Source organism: Pristis pectinata, chromosome 13, assembly GCF_009764475.1.
Source record: "Pristis pectinata isolate sPriPec2 chromosome 13, sPriPec2.1.pri, whole genome shotgun sequence".
Taxonomy (NCBI): Eukaryota; Metazoa; Chordata; class Chondrichthyes; order Rhinopristiformes; family Pristidae; genus Pristis; species Pristis pectinata.
The window spans coordinates 21,934,183-21,947,199 of record NC_067417.1 but is presented as its reverse complement, the minus strand read 5'-3'; the positions used below and the strand labels follow the sequence as shown (position 1 = coordinate 21,947,199).

General features: G+C 38.2%; 1 protein-coding gene and 1 long non-coding RNA gene across 2 annotated transcripts; both read left to right on the top strand.

Moving 5' to 3' along the window:
* On the top strand, positions 1-5,489 carry LOC127577161 (uncharacterized). The gene is made up of 5 exons (XR_007957337.1): positions 1-108; positions 738-819; positions 1,974-2,051; positions 2,686-2,802; positions 5,362-5,489. It is a non-coding gene; the product is annotated as an uncharacterized LOC127577161 (long non-coding RNA).
* A 1,473-nt stretch (positions 5,490-6,962) lies between these two features.
* On the top strand, positions 6,963-12,516 carry LOC127577469 (zinc finger protein 821-like). The gene is made up of 3 exons (XM_052028694.1): positions 6,963-7,079; positions 8,777-8,943; positions 10,952-12,516. The coding sequence occupies exons 1-3, from the start codon at positions 6,963-6,965 to the stop codon at positions 11,460-11,462; spliced, it is 795 nt and encodes a 264-aa protein (XP_051884654.1). The 3' UTR covers positions 11,463-12,516.
* Positions 12,517-13,017: the final 501 nt, after the last annotated feature.

The window sequence follows — 13,017 nt, the reverse complement described above, 5'->3', positions numbered from 1 at the left end:
ATCACGTGGTCACGCCATCTCCCAGCTGAGGCTGCCGAAGGGCGATTGTGAATGGGACGGGCCGGGTGGTGTCCCGGAGGAAACAGCTGACTCCGTACCGAGAGCAGTGTGAGTGGCTCGGGGGAGAGAGGAAGTGTCCGCTGGGGGCGGGGGGGACTGGATGTCGGCTCTGCCCCCTCACCGGGAACCCTGGAGCAGGGTCCGCAGCCATTGCCACGTCTTAACTCCTTCGGATATTAGTCCTTTTTTTATATAAACTCAGAGATTCGACTAAATTAGGAGTTGGGTGTCAGGGAGGGTGAAGTTGGTGCAGTGGCTGAGAGGGAGAGTGAAGGGTGAGTGCGGGTCATCGCAACCGGCGCAGGGGCATTAAACCGCTGTGGTGGGGGCAGCGTGGGGTTTGAGCTAACACTGGGCGGGTGCAACGTGAAATAGCCACTCAGACATTGATGTAAAGTTAATGTTTCGAACTTCAATAAAATAATCTCGATTTGATTTGTCTGCAACTAAGAAATATCGATTACATTTATGATGGGACCGCAGTTTTTGCATCTACAGTGGTGCCTCGAAAGCAAAGCGCAAGCGGGATTGGATTCGCCTTTAATGCTTAACATTTGTAACTTTAATGTTTTGTTCTCCTTTAAATTATATTACGATCCTCTGCTTTAACTGCGTGTGTTTTTAAATTAAAATGAAAATTAATTTGATGGTGCTTTCTTTCCTTTCTTCAAATGGAGATCATCAAGAGACATTGATGCAGGAGTGATAAAGGAAGATGGAAGACTGAACGACTATACGTTATTAGTTTACAATCATGAAGTACGTGTGATGGTTGAATAGATTTCATTTAATTTCCTATTTATTTCATTGTGGTTTTCACAATTTTTTATTTTAAAAAATCTTCAACACTTGTTAAAACTAATCAATTATAGAAAGTCATTTTCTGTTTTTGGCATGCTCTATACTCAGAATTATGACTGATATCATGGAAAGTGAGGGAGATGTTAGGTTATGAAGTTGGAGATTATAATGGAATATAACTCTTTGCTTGGTGACGGTCCACTTGATGCCACTAGATTCAGAACAAACCTATTAATTCTGTCTCATTTAATGTTCCACAGGAGTGATGCTCCAGTCGCTAGTGTGTGGCATTCAGTGCTCACAATGTAGTGTCCTTTCCACTGAAGAAACAAAATGCAGACTGGGTGACCACTTTATGGAGCACCTTTGTTTCGTACTTTGGGGATGACCCTGAGCTTCTAGTTGTTTGTCATATTCTCCATCCCTTTGCCACTCTGTCTCGAGCTTTCTGTGCTATTCCAATGAGGCAGAATGAGAAACAACACCTCATCTGTCTGGGCACATTATAGCCTTTGGCACTCTATTGAATTCAAAAATCTCAGGAAATTTACTTTCACTATATATGAACTGGTCAGTTCTGCTGTAGGTTATCCATTGGTAACTTAAATCAGCTTTTATCCACTGTAACAGACTGATTGGCTGAGCATTTCCTACAGCATCAACCCGCAACACACTTTTAATTAGTTTTTTATAATAAATTCTTCATTGAACCCACTGAGTTTTGGGGGAACATGGAGATTATCAGAATTTTACTGTAGCATCCCAATACATTTTTTAAGACATGTTACAAAGTATTTTAAATTTCCCAGTGAACCCAGTAATTTTAGGGGTGGCATAGGAACCAGGACTCCAGCGAGTTGGAAGGGAGAGGGGGAACAGGGCATAGCCAACACTGCCTGGTGAGCCAGATGCTGAACTATCAGAAATTTTGAATGGTTGAATAGTGGATTATTTGAGTTTTATTGTAAAAGAAAGCTGTGCGTTGTTACATGGAATTTTCATCGAGTCTTAATAAAAATGTTGGAAACTATCATGGGAGATTGTGAATGTATACCATCCTGTCTGAGGAGTAATTTCCTGCATCCATCTATAACCTTTGCTTGATTACTCAGGAAAACTGCAATGGAGTAATCTCAGTGTCTGTTAGTACCAAGTGTTGAGAGAGCCTTGCCCCGTGGTTTAGTGAAAAGGTGAGAAAATTTTAAGCATAGTGGGTGAATGTTTAATTGTATATTTTCATGCCTATCTTTACAACTCAAATGACAGGAATGCCTTATTAACTGATATCTTGGATAAAATTAATAGCTCAGTTATATTTTGTCTGACTAAAAATGCTATGTTTGTTGGGGTTCATAGCTCGCATTGTTGAGATGGCACACCAAAATTTCAAAGGATATCTGGTTTGCAAAATGTATAGTCAAGTTGATCCAATTGGGACAAAGTTTTTCCTGGTCACTTTTTTTTGTCATTGGTTGGTAGTTTTCTTGTAGTTTGCATGGATAACCTCTGCAATCAAATTTTTTTGTAAAATTGTATACTTTCCCAATTTTTTGGGAAAGGGCGGGTAGGAAATAAGAACTGTGTACTTTCCATAGATTTCTTTTCTCTGTTTTCTACCACAGGTGATGCAGTGAAATTGAAGGATTGGTACAAAACAACCATTATCTGAGTTGATTATTTGGAGGTTTTCCACTCTTAAACTTGGGGAATATTGACTAACTATTTAACTCAACAGTTTAGAATGCACCATCAAAATGCAAGAGTTGACAAGTTTCAGTTCTTCAGAAGATCCTATAAATTGAGAAGTGTTCTGTGTTTGTACAGTAGTGCAGCATTCTGTAGGGATGGAGGAGTGTGTGCACAAAGATAAAGCTGAAGCTGATTTGACAGAGTCCATTTGTAGCCAGGGAAACAAAGAAGAGGACTTTGTTGACATAAGTGGTAAGTTTATTTTTGAAGTACAGAAGTAAAGCATACTAGGATTCTTGGATAACCTACCAAAATGCCTGTCATGGTATTTTTGTTTTGCAGACTGAGACAATTGACTTGTTACACCATAATGCTTTTGTAGCCGTGTTCCACAATACCATTGCAATAAATGTGCTCTCATGATTTCAGTATTATGTATCTTCATAGAGAATGAAAAATGCAAAAATAATTTTTGATATTAATTTTAAAAGCTTCATTACTATTAAAGATTGTATACCAGACCATAGGGCATGCATTGTATTCTGACTATGTGGATTATAACTTGATATGATGTTGAAGAAGTGTTTCTGCAGTTCATAACGGGTAAAATATATGATCTGATATCTATCAAAAACTAGCCAGTAGATTCATAGTTGTAGCGAATTAATTAACTAATTTCAGTGTTTTGTTTTATAGCTTTAATATGTATATTGTCAAATTGACTTTGTCCAGTAGAAAGGCACAGAACAGAATAAGGGACTTTTTTCATTGTACTTTAGAAACATCTAAGAAAAGATCTCACCTGCCTTACATAATTATAACACCGTTATAAAACCATACATTTTCTGAGAAGAAAAGAAAGTTGTTAGAAATGCTAGGGCAATTTAAAAAAAATAACTGGGAAATTCCACTCTGAGCCCCATTTCCAGCTCATTACGATTAATCCAGGGATCACTTTGGCTTTAATTCTGTGCAGTATCAAGCTGCTGTACAAGTTGATAAAAATCCCAATCAGAATTAGATCCAGCTCTTGCTTAAAGGAATTAAATGTTTACTGCATAAACCAACAACAGCCTTAATGAGAATTGAAATTATCCATGTTGATATTTTGATTGGCTTGTCATCCTTTCTCATCTGATTGTCTAAATGGTAATTTTAACAGTTTTGTCTGTGCTTGCTGGAAGAGCTGTCCAAAAATAGGCATTTTCTTGCACTCAGGCACTGAACATTGTACTGATATTGGTTTATTATCATCACATATACCGAGATACAGTGAAAAGCTTTTGTTTTGCGTGCCATCCAGACAGTTCATGCATCGAGGTGGTTAAAAAGAAAAATAGAATGCAGAATATAGTGTTGCAGTTACAGAGAAAGTGCAGTGCAGGTACACAAATAAAGTGCAAGGGCCGTGACAAGGTAGACTGGGAGATCAAGAGTACATCTTTTAGCATATGAGAGATCTGTTCAAGAGTCTCATAACAGCAGGATAGAAGCTATTAATTCGGGATGCGCTCCCCAGATGCTTTAAGCCACACACGCTGAGGGCTGGTATGGCAAAACAATGCGAAATCTTGCAGTTTAGTTGTCGTGCCCTTGCCTCTAAGTTTATATTCTAGATAATGCATTATCCCTCAACCACTAAATAAAATGCCCACTGAATGATTTGGGAAGCACTTTACAGTTTCTTGAAAGAAAAACAGGTACATTACATGAGTCAAACTTGTAAATACATTTTTAGTTTTATCTTGCTCCTTTCATGTAGAACATTGTCACCTCATGCTTAGCAGACACCAACAAAATAAATGGGCACTGGGCCAAAGGAGATGTAAAGAAGATAATATTCAAAGGCAAATCTAGTTTGGGATGGGACCAAGAGATTAAGGAGACAGAACATAGATGGATTAATGTAAGGTCATGGAGAAGTACCATACCTGGAAGGGAGAGGAAGGGATAAATATGGAAATAAAGCCAGGAGTGACAAGTAAAATACTATTTATTAATGGGAACACAGAATTCAACCTAGGTAGGTATGACAAGATTAGGCAAAGCTCGCCATGCTTTTTAAACGGTGAGCAGGGATTGGATAAAGCAGTACAAAATTGAAGTCTAATATTAATGTAGGGGAATCAGGTCTGACTTGGTGTCATTTGTGGAGGGAGGAATGATCTTTATGATAATTTTTTGAGGCCAAAGTATTTGCTGAGGAAATGGAAAGTTTATCCATTCAGAAAGCTAGGTATAAGGGCAACAATTCAGATATTGCAACCAGTCTTGATGCCTTTCTAAGGTGTTGGGGCGAGGAGCGGCTACCATAAATTAGCTTCCTGCTTCTAATTATTATTGAGTGATCCATGCTGTAAGGATATAACAGTGCAGATGCTGGAATCTGGAGCAAGAAGCAAACTGCTGAAGGAACTCAGTGGGTCGAGCAGCATCCTTTTCAACCCGCTGAGTTCCTTCAGCCGTTTGCTTTTTGTATGTTGTAAAGAACATGTGTACGTACAGAATTGGCACTGCTGCTGCTTTCCAAGCCAGTATCTCTTACAGAATGACTGATTGATTGGTAATGGGGAAGCAGCTGCACATTCACCACCCAGCAAAATTTTGTATGCTATTTAAATGGTTGTGAAGAAAAAAATACATGAAGGCATTTCTTGTGTGGAAGAATAGAAATGTTCAAGGTGGGTTTCATTGTATTGGATTTGGACTTTTTTTTAAAAATTGCAATGTAAATGAACATTTTTCTATACAATATTTTGTAAAATTCATCTGAGTTTCATACTAGTTTCTAATTTTCACTTTTTTTCTTAGAGAATTGTGGTGCTGTAGCACAATATTCAGAAGATGAATTGTTGCCTAAAGAATCAAAAGATCATCTTTTACCCACCAGTAGGTTGGTGACAGCAATAAAGAAAGGCAAAGCTGAAAGTAACCTGAAGCAACCAGAGGTGGGTGGCAATTTTTCACAGTCTGAGGACAGCCAGGTAAATTTTTTGTTTGAGTTTTTACGCAAATATTTTTATGCACTCTTTGTGCTTTCCACACCTTCCCGTGCGCCCCCCCCCCCATGCTATTATAGAATCATAGAAAGTACAGCACAATACAGACCCTTTGGCCCACAATGTTGTGCCAACCTTTAAACCTCGCCTAAAAACTATCTAAACCTTTCCCCCCACATATCCCTCCATTTTAACTTCCTCCATATGCTTATCTAGCAACCTCTTGAATTTGACCAATGTACCTGCCTCCACCACCGCCCCAGGCAGCACATTTCATGCCCCAACCACTCTCTGGGTAAAAAACCTTCCTCTGATATCTCCCTTGAACTCCTTCTCCCCCCCCCCCCCCCCCCCATTACTTCAAAGCCATACCCTCTTGTATTGAGCATTGGTGCCCTGGGAAAGAGGCACTGGCTGTCTACTCTATCTATTCCTCTTAATACTTTGTATACCTCTATCATGTCTCCTCTCATTCTCCTTCTCTCCAAAGAGTAAAGCCCTAGCTCCCTTAGTCTCTCCTCATAATCCATACTCTCTAAACCAGGCAGCATCCTGGTAAACCTCCTCTGCACCCTTTCCAACACTTCCACATCCTTCCTAAAATGAGGCAACCAGAACTGGACACAGTATTCTAGGTGTGGTCTAACCAGAGTTTTGTAGAGCTACATCATTACCTCACGGCTCTTAAACTCGATCCCACAATTTATGAATGCTAACATCCCATAAGCTTTCTTAACTACCCTATCCACTTGAGAGGCAGCTTTCAGGAATCTGTGGATATGAACCCCCAGAACCCTTTGCTCCTCAACACTACCCAGAATTCTGCCATTAACTTCCACTTTGGAGTTTGTCCTTCCAAAGTGTACCACTTCGCACTTCTCTGGATTGAACTCCATCTGCCACCTCTCAGCCCAGATCTGCATCCTATCAATATCCCTCTGCAATATTCAACAGTCCTCCACACTATCCACAACACCACCAACCTTTGTGTCATCTGCAAACTTGCCAACCCACCCTTCTACCCCCTCATCCAGGTCATTAATAAAAATCATGAAAAGTAGAGGTCCGAGAACCGATCCTTGTGGGACACCGCTAGTCACAGCCCTCCAATCTGAATGCACTGCCTCCACCACAACCCTCTGCTTTCTACAGGCAAACCAATTATGAATCCACACAGCCAAGCCTTCCTGGATCCCATGCTATCTGACCTTCTGAAGAAGCCTACCATGTGGAACCTTGTCAGATGCCTTACTGTTTTTCTGTTTACATATAATTCTGTAGTCAAGAGTAGTATTTAGGTGCCTGCATGAACTGGTCTTTCTTGTTAACCTGAGTAGCAAATGTCAGTAAGCTTTTTGGCCATGTTGACTGAGTGAGCAAATGCATGGCTGACAGAGTATAATGCAGGTAGGTATGAGCTTAGTCAATTTGGTGGCAAAAACAGGAAGAGACATTACTTTGAACAGCAATAGAGTAGGCAAGGTGAAAGTGCAATGGGACCTGGATGACTTTCTACACCTAATGATGAAAGTAAGCATTGCAGGTGTGGCAAGCAGTTAAGAAGGTAAATCATATCTTGGCCTTTATAGCAAGGAGGCTTGAGTACAAGAACAGGGATGTCTTGCTATAATTGTACAGGGCCTCGAGTATTGTGCAGTTTTTGTCTCCTTGTGTGCTTGCTAAGGAAGGGGACAGTGAAGTTTTGGTCTGATTCCTGGAATGGCAGAAGTGATGTATGAAGACAGATTAAGATGACTGGGCTTGTATTCACTAGAGTTTTGAAGAATGAGAAGAAACTAAATTGAAATTTATAAAATCCTCATGGGACTGGACAGACGAGGTGCAGGAAAGATGTTCCCAATTTAGGTACAGTCCGGAATTAGGGGTAACAGCTGAGGAATAAGGGATAAGCCACTGAAGATTGAGGGAGATATTTCTTCTGCCCAAACCTGTGGAAGGTGGTTGAGGTGAAATCATTGTCTAGGAGGATTAGATACAAATCAAGGTGAAGGAGATTGGGGGAAAAGGGTACTAAATTTGAATGATTATATTGAAGGTTGGAATGATTGAGGGGCCAAAAGCCCTACTGCTAATCCTACTCCTTTTTTCTGTGTTTTTGAACCACCAGCTGTTGTATATTAGCTGAATCCTATTTGTGTGCATTTATCCTGGGTGGTTGGATGACAACCCAGAAACTTTTGGTTGTTTGTCTTTCTTCACTTATTTATAGAAGATTGTAATTGATGTTTATACTGTCAAGCAGGCTGAATTTGGATGAAACGACACAAACTAAACTTAAAATTTGGAACCATAAATAAATTAGAGGTGATGCCATTTACCAGCTCTTCCATTAATGCAGACCTTCCAGAGTTACACTGGTTTCCTGACAACTGATCCCATTCTTCTGTTTGCATATTTAACCTTGAGCTCTGCTTATGACCACAAACTTCACCACCAACACCACATACCTTTGATCTCCATAGCATCATCTTCTATGACCCGCCTCAGCGCAACTACTGAAATCCTCATACATGTGCTTGTTGCCATAGATGCATCTATGCTGTCCTGGTTGATCTCACATTACACCATCTGATCCATACACCCATCCCCCATGTTTGTGGACCTGCAATGGCTTCCACCCAAGCCACTCCTTGATTTTTAAAATCCTCATCCCTATTTTCAAATCACCAGCCTGCAAATGTCCTATATGTCTGTACTTAAGTTGTGGGCTTTTATGCATCACCAGTTTTTATTAGTCCACTGTTGAAAACCATGTTATTAGTTGCCATTGGCTACCGCTGTGGAATTTCTCCATGAATTCTTTGCTTCTGCCCTCTTTCCTCCTCAAGATGCTGCTTAAAAGCTTTTGGTTCTATTCTGCAGTGTCATCTCAAGTTGCTTGATATCAAATCCTATTTGAGAATCCCCGTGAGAACTGCCCTAGAATGCTTAATTACGTTAAAAATACCAATAATATTTTGTAGGTAATCAGATGAGGATTAAGATGATTATAGGGTTCAATATTAAATTTGAATTTCGATAAAATTGTAGGGAAAAAAAAACAGCAGTCTACATTTTGGACTGGGGTTGCGAAAAGCTGGAAATCTCTCAGAAACCGCTGAGGTACTAGAAATGTTTTAAAATTTGGGAAGTATTAAAATGTGAAATTTAACTAGTAGAAGCTAAAACAAAGCTTTATTTGTAAACTCTTACTTTAATAATTCTAGCACCTTGCAGGCTTTGGAGATACCAAAGGGCTCATTTGCAGTGTTTGTGGCAGTACATTGAGCTGCATTAGTTCATTGGATAAGCATATGTTGATCCATAATGGTGAAAAACCATACCACTGTGCAGTATGTGGCCAGTTATTCACAACAAAGGACCACATGGACAGGTTAGTTATCTATTATTAATATTAGTCAATTTAAAAATATGATCCACAATGAAAGAATCATTATTTGGACACATACTCCATAAAACTACCAATAGTGTACAAAATAAGATGTATTGAGCCAGAATTTACTACTAAGTTAACAATAAGGTTCATGTTACCTGCTGTTGTTTATGGTAAATGATACTGCACTAGAGGAAGAAATGCTTATTAAGTCTGAATATTCAAACTTCTTGTCCAAGTTACCTCTAGTGTGGAAAACAATTTTACATTTGACCAGCCTTTTTATTTTATAGGCAATGTACTACTTGTTCATTAAACCCACTATAAAGTTGAGTATTATACTGCAAAGTTAAATACATCTTTAATACTGTTAATGGGTGTCAATCAGTCATAGCAAAAAAAATTATTTCAAGTATGGAGTTTCAATGCTTTAGGTTTTAAAATTTTCAGATTTTGTTTTAAACGTCAAATTTAAAATTTGGTTGAAAGAAAGGGAAAGAAGTAAATAACTTCCATTTGTTTGGTGTCTTTCACGGCTTTTAGGGTGCCAATGAGGTCTTCTAAAGGAGTCACTTTTGATCAATATGAAACATTATAAAAAAAAGTTAATCTCTTCTATTTGGGCCGATGGGTACATTCTTAATGAATAGTACTTGTAGTTATTGGACACGGTACACAGGTGATGACTTGCATTGACACAGCCACCAATAATATGATAGTGGAACACCACATCTCTCCCAAACACTTTAGTGATGAAAAATGATAGCAGCTAAAATTCATATGTCAATAATGTGCAAATCTGCCATCAAGCTGTTGCAAGAAATGCAATTATCACAGGTCGCTGTTTGATTTGTGCTGCTTCTTGAGAATGAGACCTCATGCTTTAACCCTTTCATAATTTTCATGAGGTTGCTATATTTGTATATTATTTGCGCATTAAGGTCATTATAAAATAGTGCATCTAATTGGGATAGATATTAGAATCAAATGCAGAACCAGTAGTAAACCAATGTAAGTGCTAGCAAGTGTTTCTTAAAAAAAAGTCCCTGAACTTTGTTGTTTGTTGATTCCATTACTGTGCTCTGACATTGAACATGTCATAGATAACATATCTGCTCAAGCAGTTACACATTGTTAGACCTAGCGCAGGGCATTCACCTCCATTGACTTCCTTAGAGGAGAATTTGTGAGGAATTAAGGAGTTAACATTTTTAATTTTTTGATTTCTTTGAATGCTTTTAGATATTCTAATTTTAAAATATTTTGAAGTTTTGTTTTAAGAGTCTTGGAATACTTGATCGTCCTGCTATGTGTCCATTATCTAATCCTAAACCCTGTTACTTAAGGAGATTTTCCTGTCCACTAGGATCCCAGTTACCAGTTTCCCATTATTACCTTGAGATGGATCTCCCTTTATTATTCAGGAAGTGTGGACAGGTTGGAAGTCGCTGAATCATTTCTTGTGGAAGGACATCCTTGCTCATTGTTGGGATATTGAATAAGATTGGTCGAAACGCTGAATATGCCACTAAATGTCACTGCAACGATTGTTTGTACCTACTGCCACTCCCTACCTTAAAGCCCTTTCCTGGCTCTTCACTGTTCCATTGCTTGATTTCTCTCTCTTGGTTTGTGGCACTGGTTATTCACCAATATCTAGAAGCCCATCATGCCCTGCATCAATTTTGGTGATTCTTCCACGATGACTTCTGCAAGTTTCTCAGTGCTCCAACATATCCTTTCTGATGATGCCAGCTTCCATGCCCGAGCCTCAAAAACGTGTCCTTTTGCCTAAGCTGAAAAATCCTCTTCACTATGATTTTACAGCTGTGATTTTTATCCCCCACTTTTAGAACATTCATCTTTGATTATCGTTTCACTCTGATCATCACTTTTTAAGAAATAGCTTAACCTAGGTTTGTTATTTCATGTGTTTATTCTATTTGCATGTGTAAAGGAAGAGCCACTACATTCTCACTGATTTTTGTTTGTAATCTTCAATTTACAGTCTGATGCTACCTGATGGAAAATCAGTAATAAATGGTAACTTTGAGAGGACTCCTGTATCTGAAGAACCAGGATCATTCTGGAATACAATGGTAGCTGCAGAGATGCTGTTTGTCTGTGAAACATGTGTAACTTGTAGAAATCTTATTGGAGCCCCAGATACCTTGGTCCATAAGTGGATGGGCCGTAGACAGAATGAGCCCTTGCATGTACGTTTGCAAAGACTGGAGCGTGAACGGACTGCAAAAAGACTTAAACGTGCTAATGAATCTGCAGATGAAAGGGAAATGCGTAGGCTTAGAGATCGTGAGGCTAAACGTATTCAGAGAATGCAGGAGACAGAAGACCAGAGGGCAAGGAGGTTACAACGTGACAGGGAGGCAATGAGAATGAAAAGGGCTAATGAGACACCAGAAAAACGGCAGGCAAGACTTGTACGAGAAAGAGAAGCAAAGCGGATAAAGAGAAGTTTACAGAAATTAGATCCTGAACTATCAGTTCATATTTCTTAGAATTCAACACCAGATCTAAATTCATTCCAGCTTCATGTGCCTTTTCCTAATTTGGAAAATGAAGATAAAGTTGTGAAACTGGGATTTTTATTTTTGATCTGAAATGAAAACTAATCCAGAGATCCATCTAGAATGTGCTCTTTCAGTTCAACAAAAGCCGGAATCATAATGAAATCTGGATTAGAAAAATGGCATTAGTTCAAATTAAAGGACACAAGATATGAATATGTAAATAAAGTAACTGAATTTATATAATGGTACAAAAGCCCAAAACATGCTTTTAATCTGATAGTGATCTCAAGCTCAATGGATCGGTGTTACTTTGTGTACGTTCTTGAGTCAAATTATTTTAGTGCACTTTAAGATGAATTTTGTGCTGAATTCTTCTACAGTATTACTTGAGGACTTTAGCTAGGTTATTACAATCACAGACAGCAAATGAGATGAGAGATCATTGATCTAAAATATTAACTATTTCTGAATCCACAGGTGCTGCTGAGTTTTTGTAACATTTTGTGCTTTTGTTTTGGGCAAATAAGATTTCACTTTTAAGGCAAACAATGGATATCCTCATATAAGTACCATTTTCTTATGGACATTTTGAAACTGAGCAATGTGTTCAGTTTCACATAATTCATCAACAAAGATAGCACAGTTGGGAATTGTGAGACATCATCTGCAGTTGTGCTGCATGACATTTTGAATGAAGTAGACGTTCATAGCATTTATTTTTTAAAACTTTGAAATTAGATGTTAATATCTTCATTGCAGTAGGAAACTTGCACAGGAGCAAATTATTTTACACTAGCCTGGACTAATAGATTACTGACAATAAAAATCTTGATAGGGTTGATGAAATTCTGCTGTTGTTAATAATAGTTTTGCTTTCAATGTGTTTAGATGCTGGTTAGAGACGATCCTACTTTTTTTCTGAAGCATCAGTTTTTTTGAAGTTCATTTTACTTGCAATACTTTTAATCATATGCACTAATTCACATTTAATTTTTGTTTTGTAAACCTTGGATTTCTTAATCCTGTGTATGAAACTTGCTTCTTTGCCTGAAAAATTGACCCACATTGTTTTGATAGTTGATGCTTAATCATGGTATTAACAGGTTAAGATCTTCATTTAAAAAAAAATTAATGGTATTTTATTTAAACGGTAAGTTACATTCTTCGCTGATGTCTTAGAAAATCTCTTTCATAATATAGTGTTTAAGTACTGAATTTGATCATGGAGTAACATTTGTAATACTATAGTTTATTTTACAACAAATTTCCCCTCAAATATTTTATATTAATATAAAATGACTGGTATTGTGTCCTATTATATCCACATGCTTCATATTTTCATGTCACTTTGGAGTAGGAAAATTCATCAAACCCAAATTTATACTTGGCTTGGTACCTGCACGCCCCACCCCTCTCCAAAAAAATCAATATGTAATTTAAAGGTTATTGGAAATGCTTGGGATTTCAAATACGTAAGACTGGAGTTGTTCTGAAAGTGCAAAATGCAGTAATGGAAATTTCTACCTCTATACACCTCAGACAA

Coding starts and splice junctions, on each gene's coding strand:
- LOC127577469 (XM_052028694.1), top strand. CDS start 6,963: ATGAGCTTAGTCAATTTGGTGGCAAAAACAGGAAGAGACATTACTTTG. Junction 7,080..8,776: donor TTCTACACCTAATGATGAAA/GTAAGCATTGCA, acceptor TAATAATTCTAG/CACCTTGCAGGCTTTGGAGA. Junction 8,944..10,951: donor ACAAAGGACCACATGGACAG/GTTAGTTATCTA, acceptor TTCAATTTACAG/TCTGATGCTACCTGATGGAA.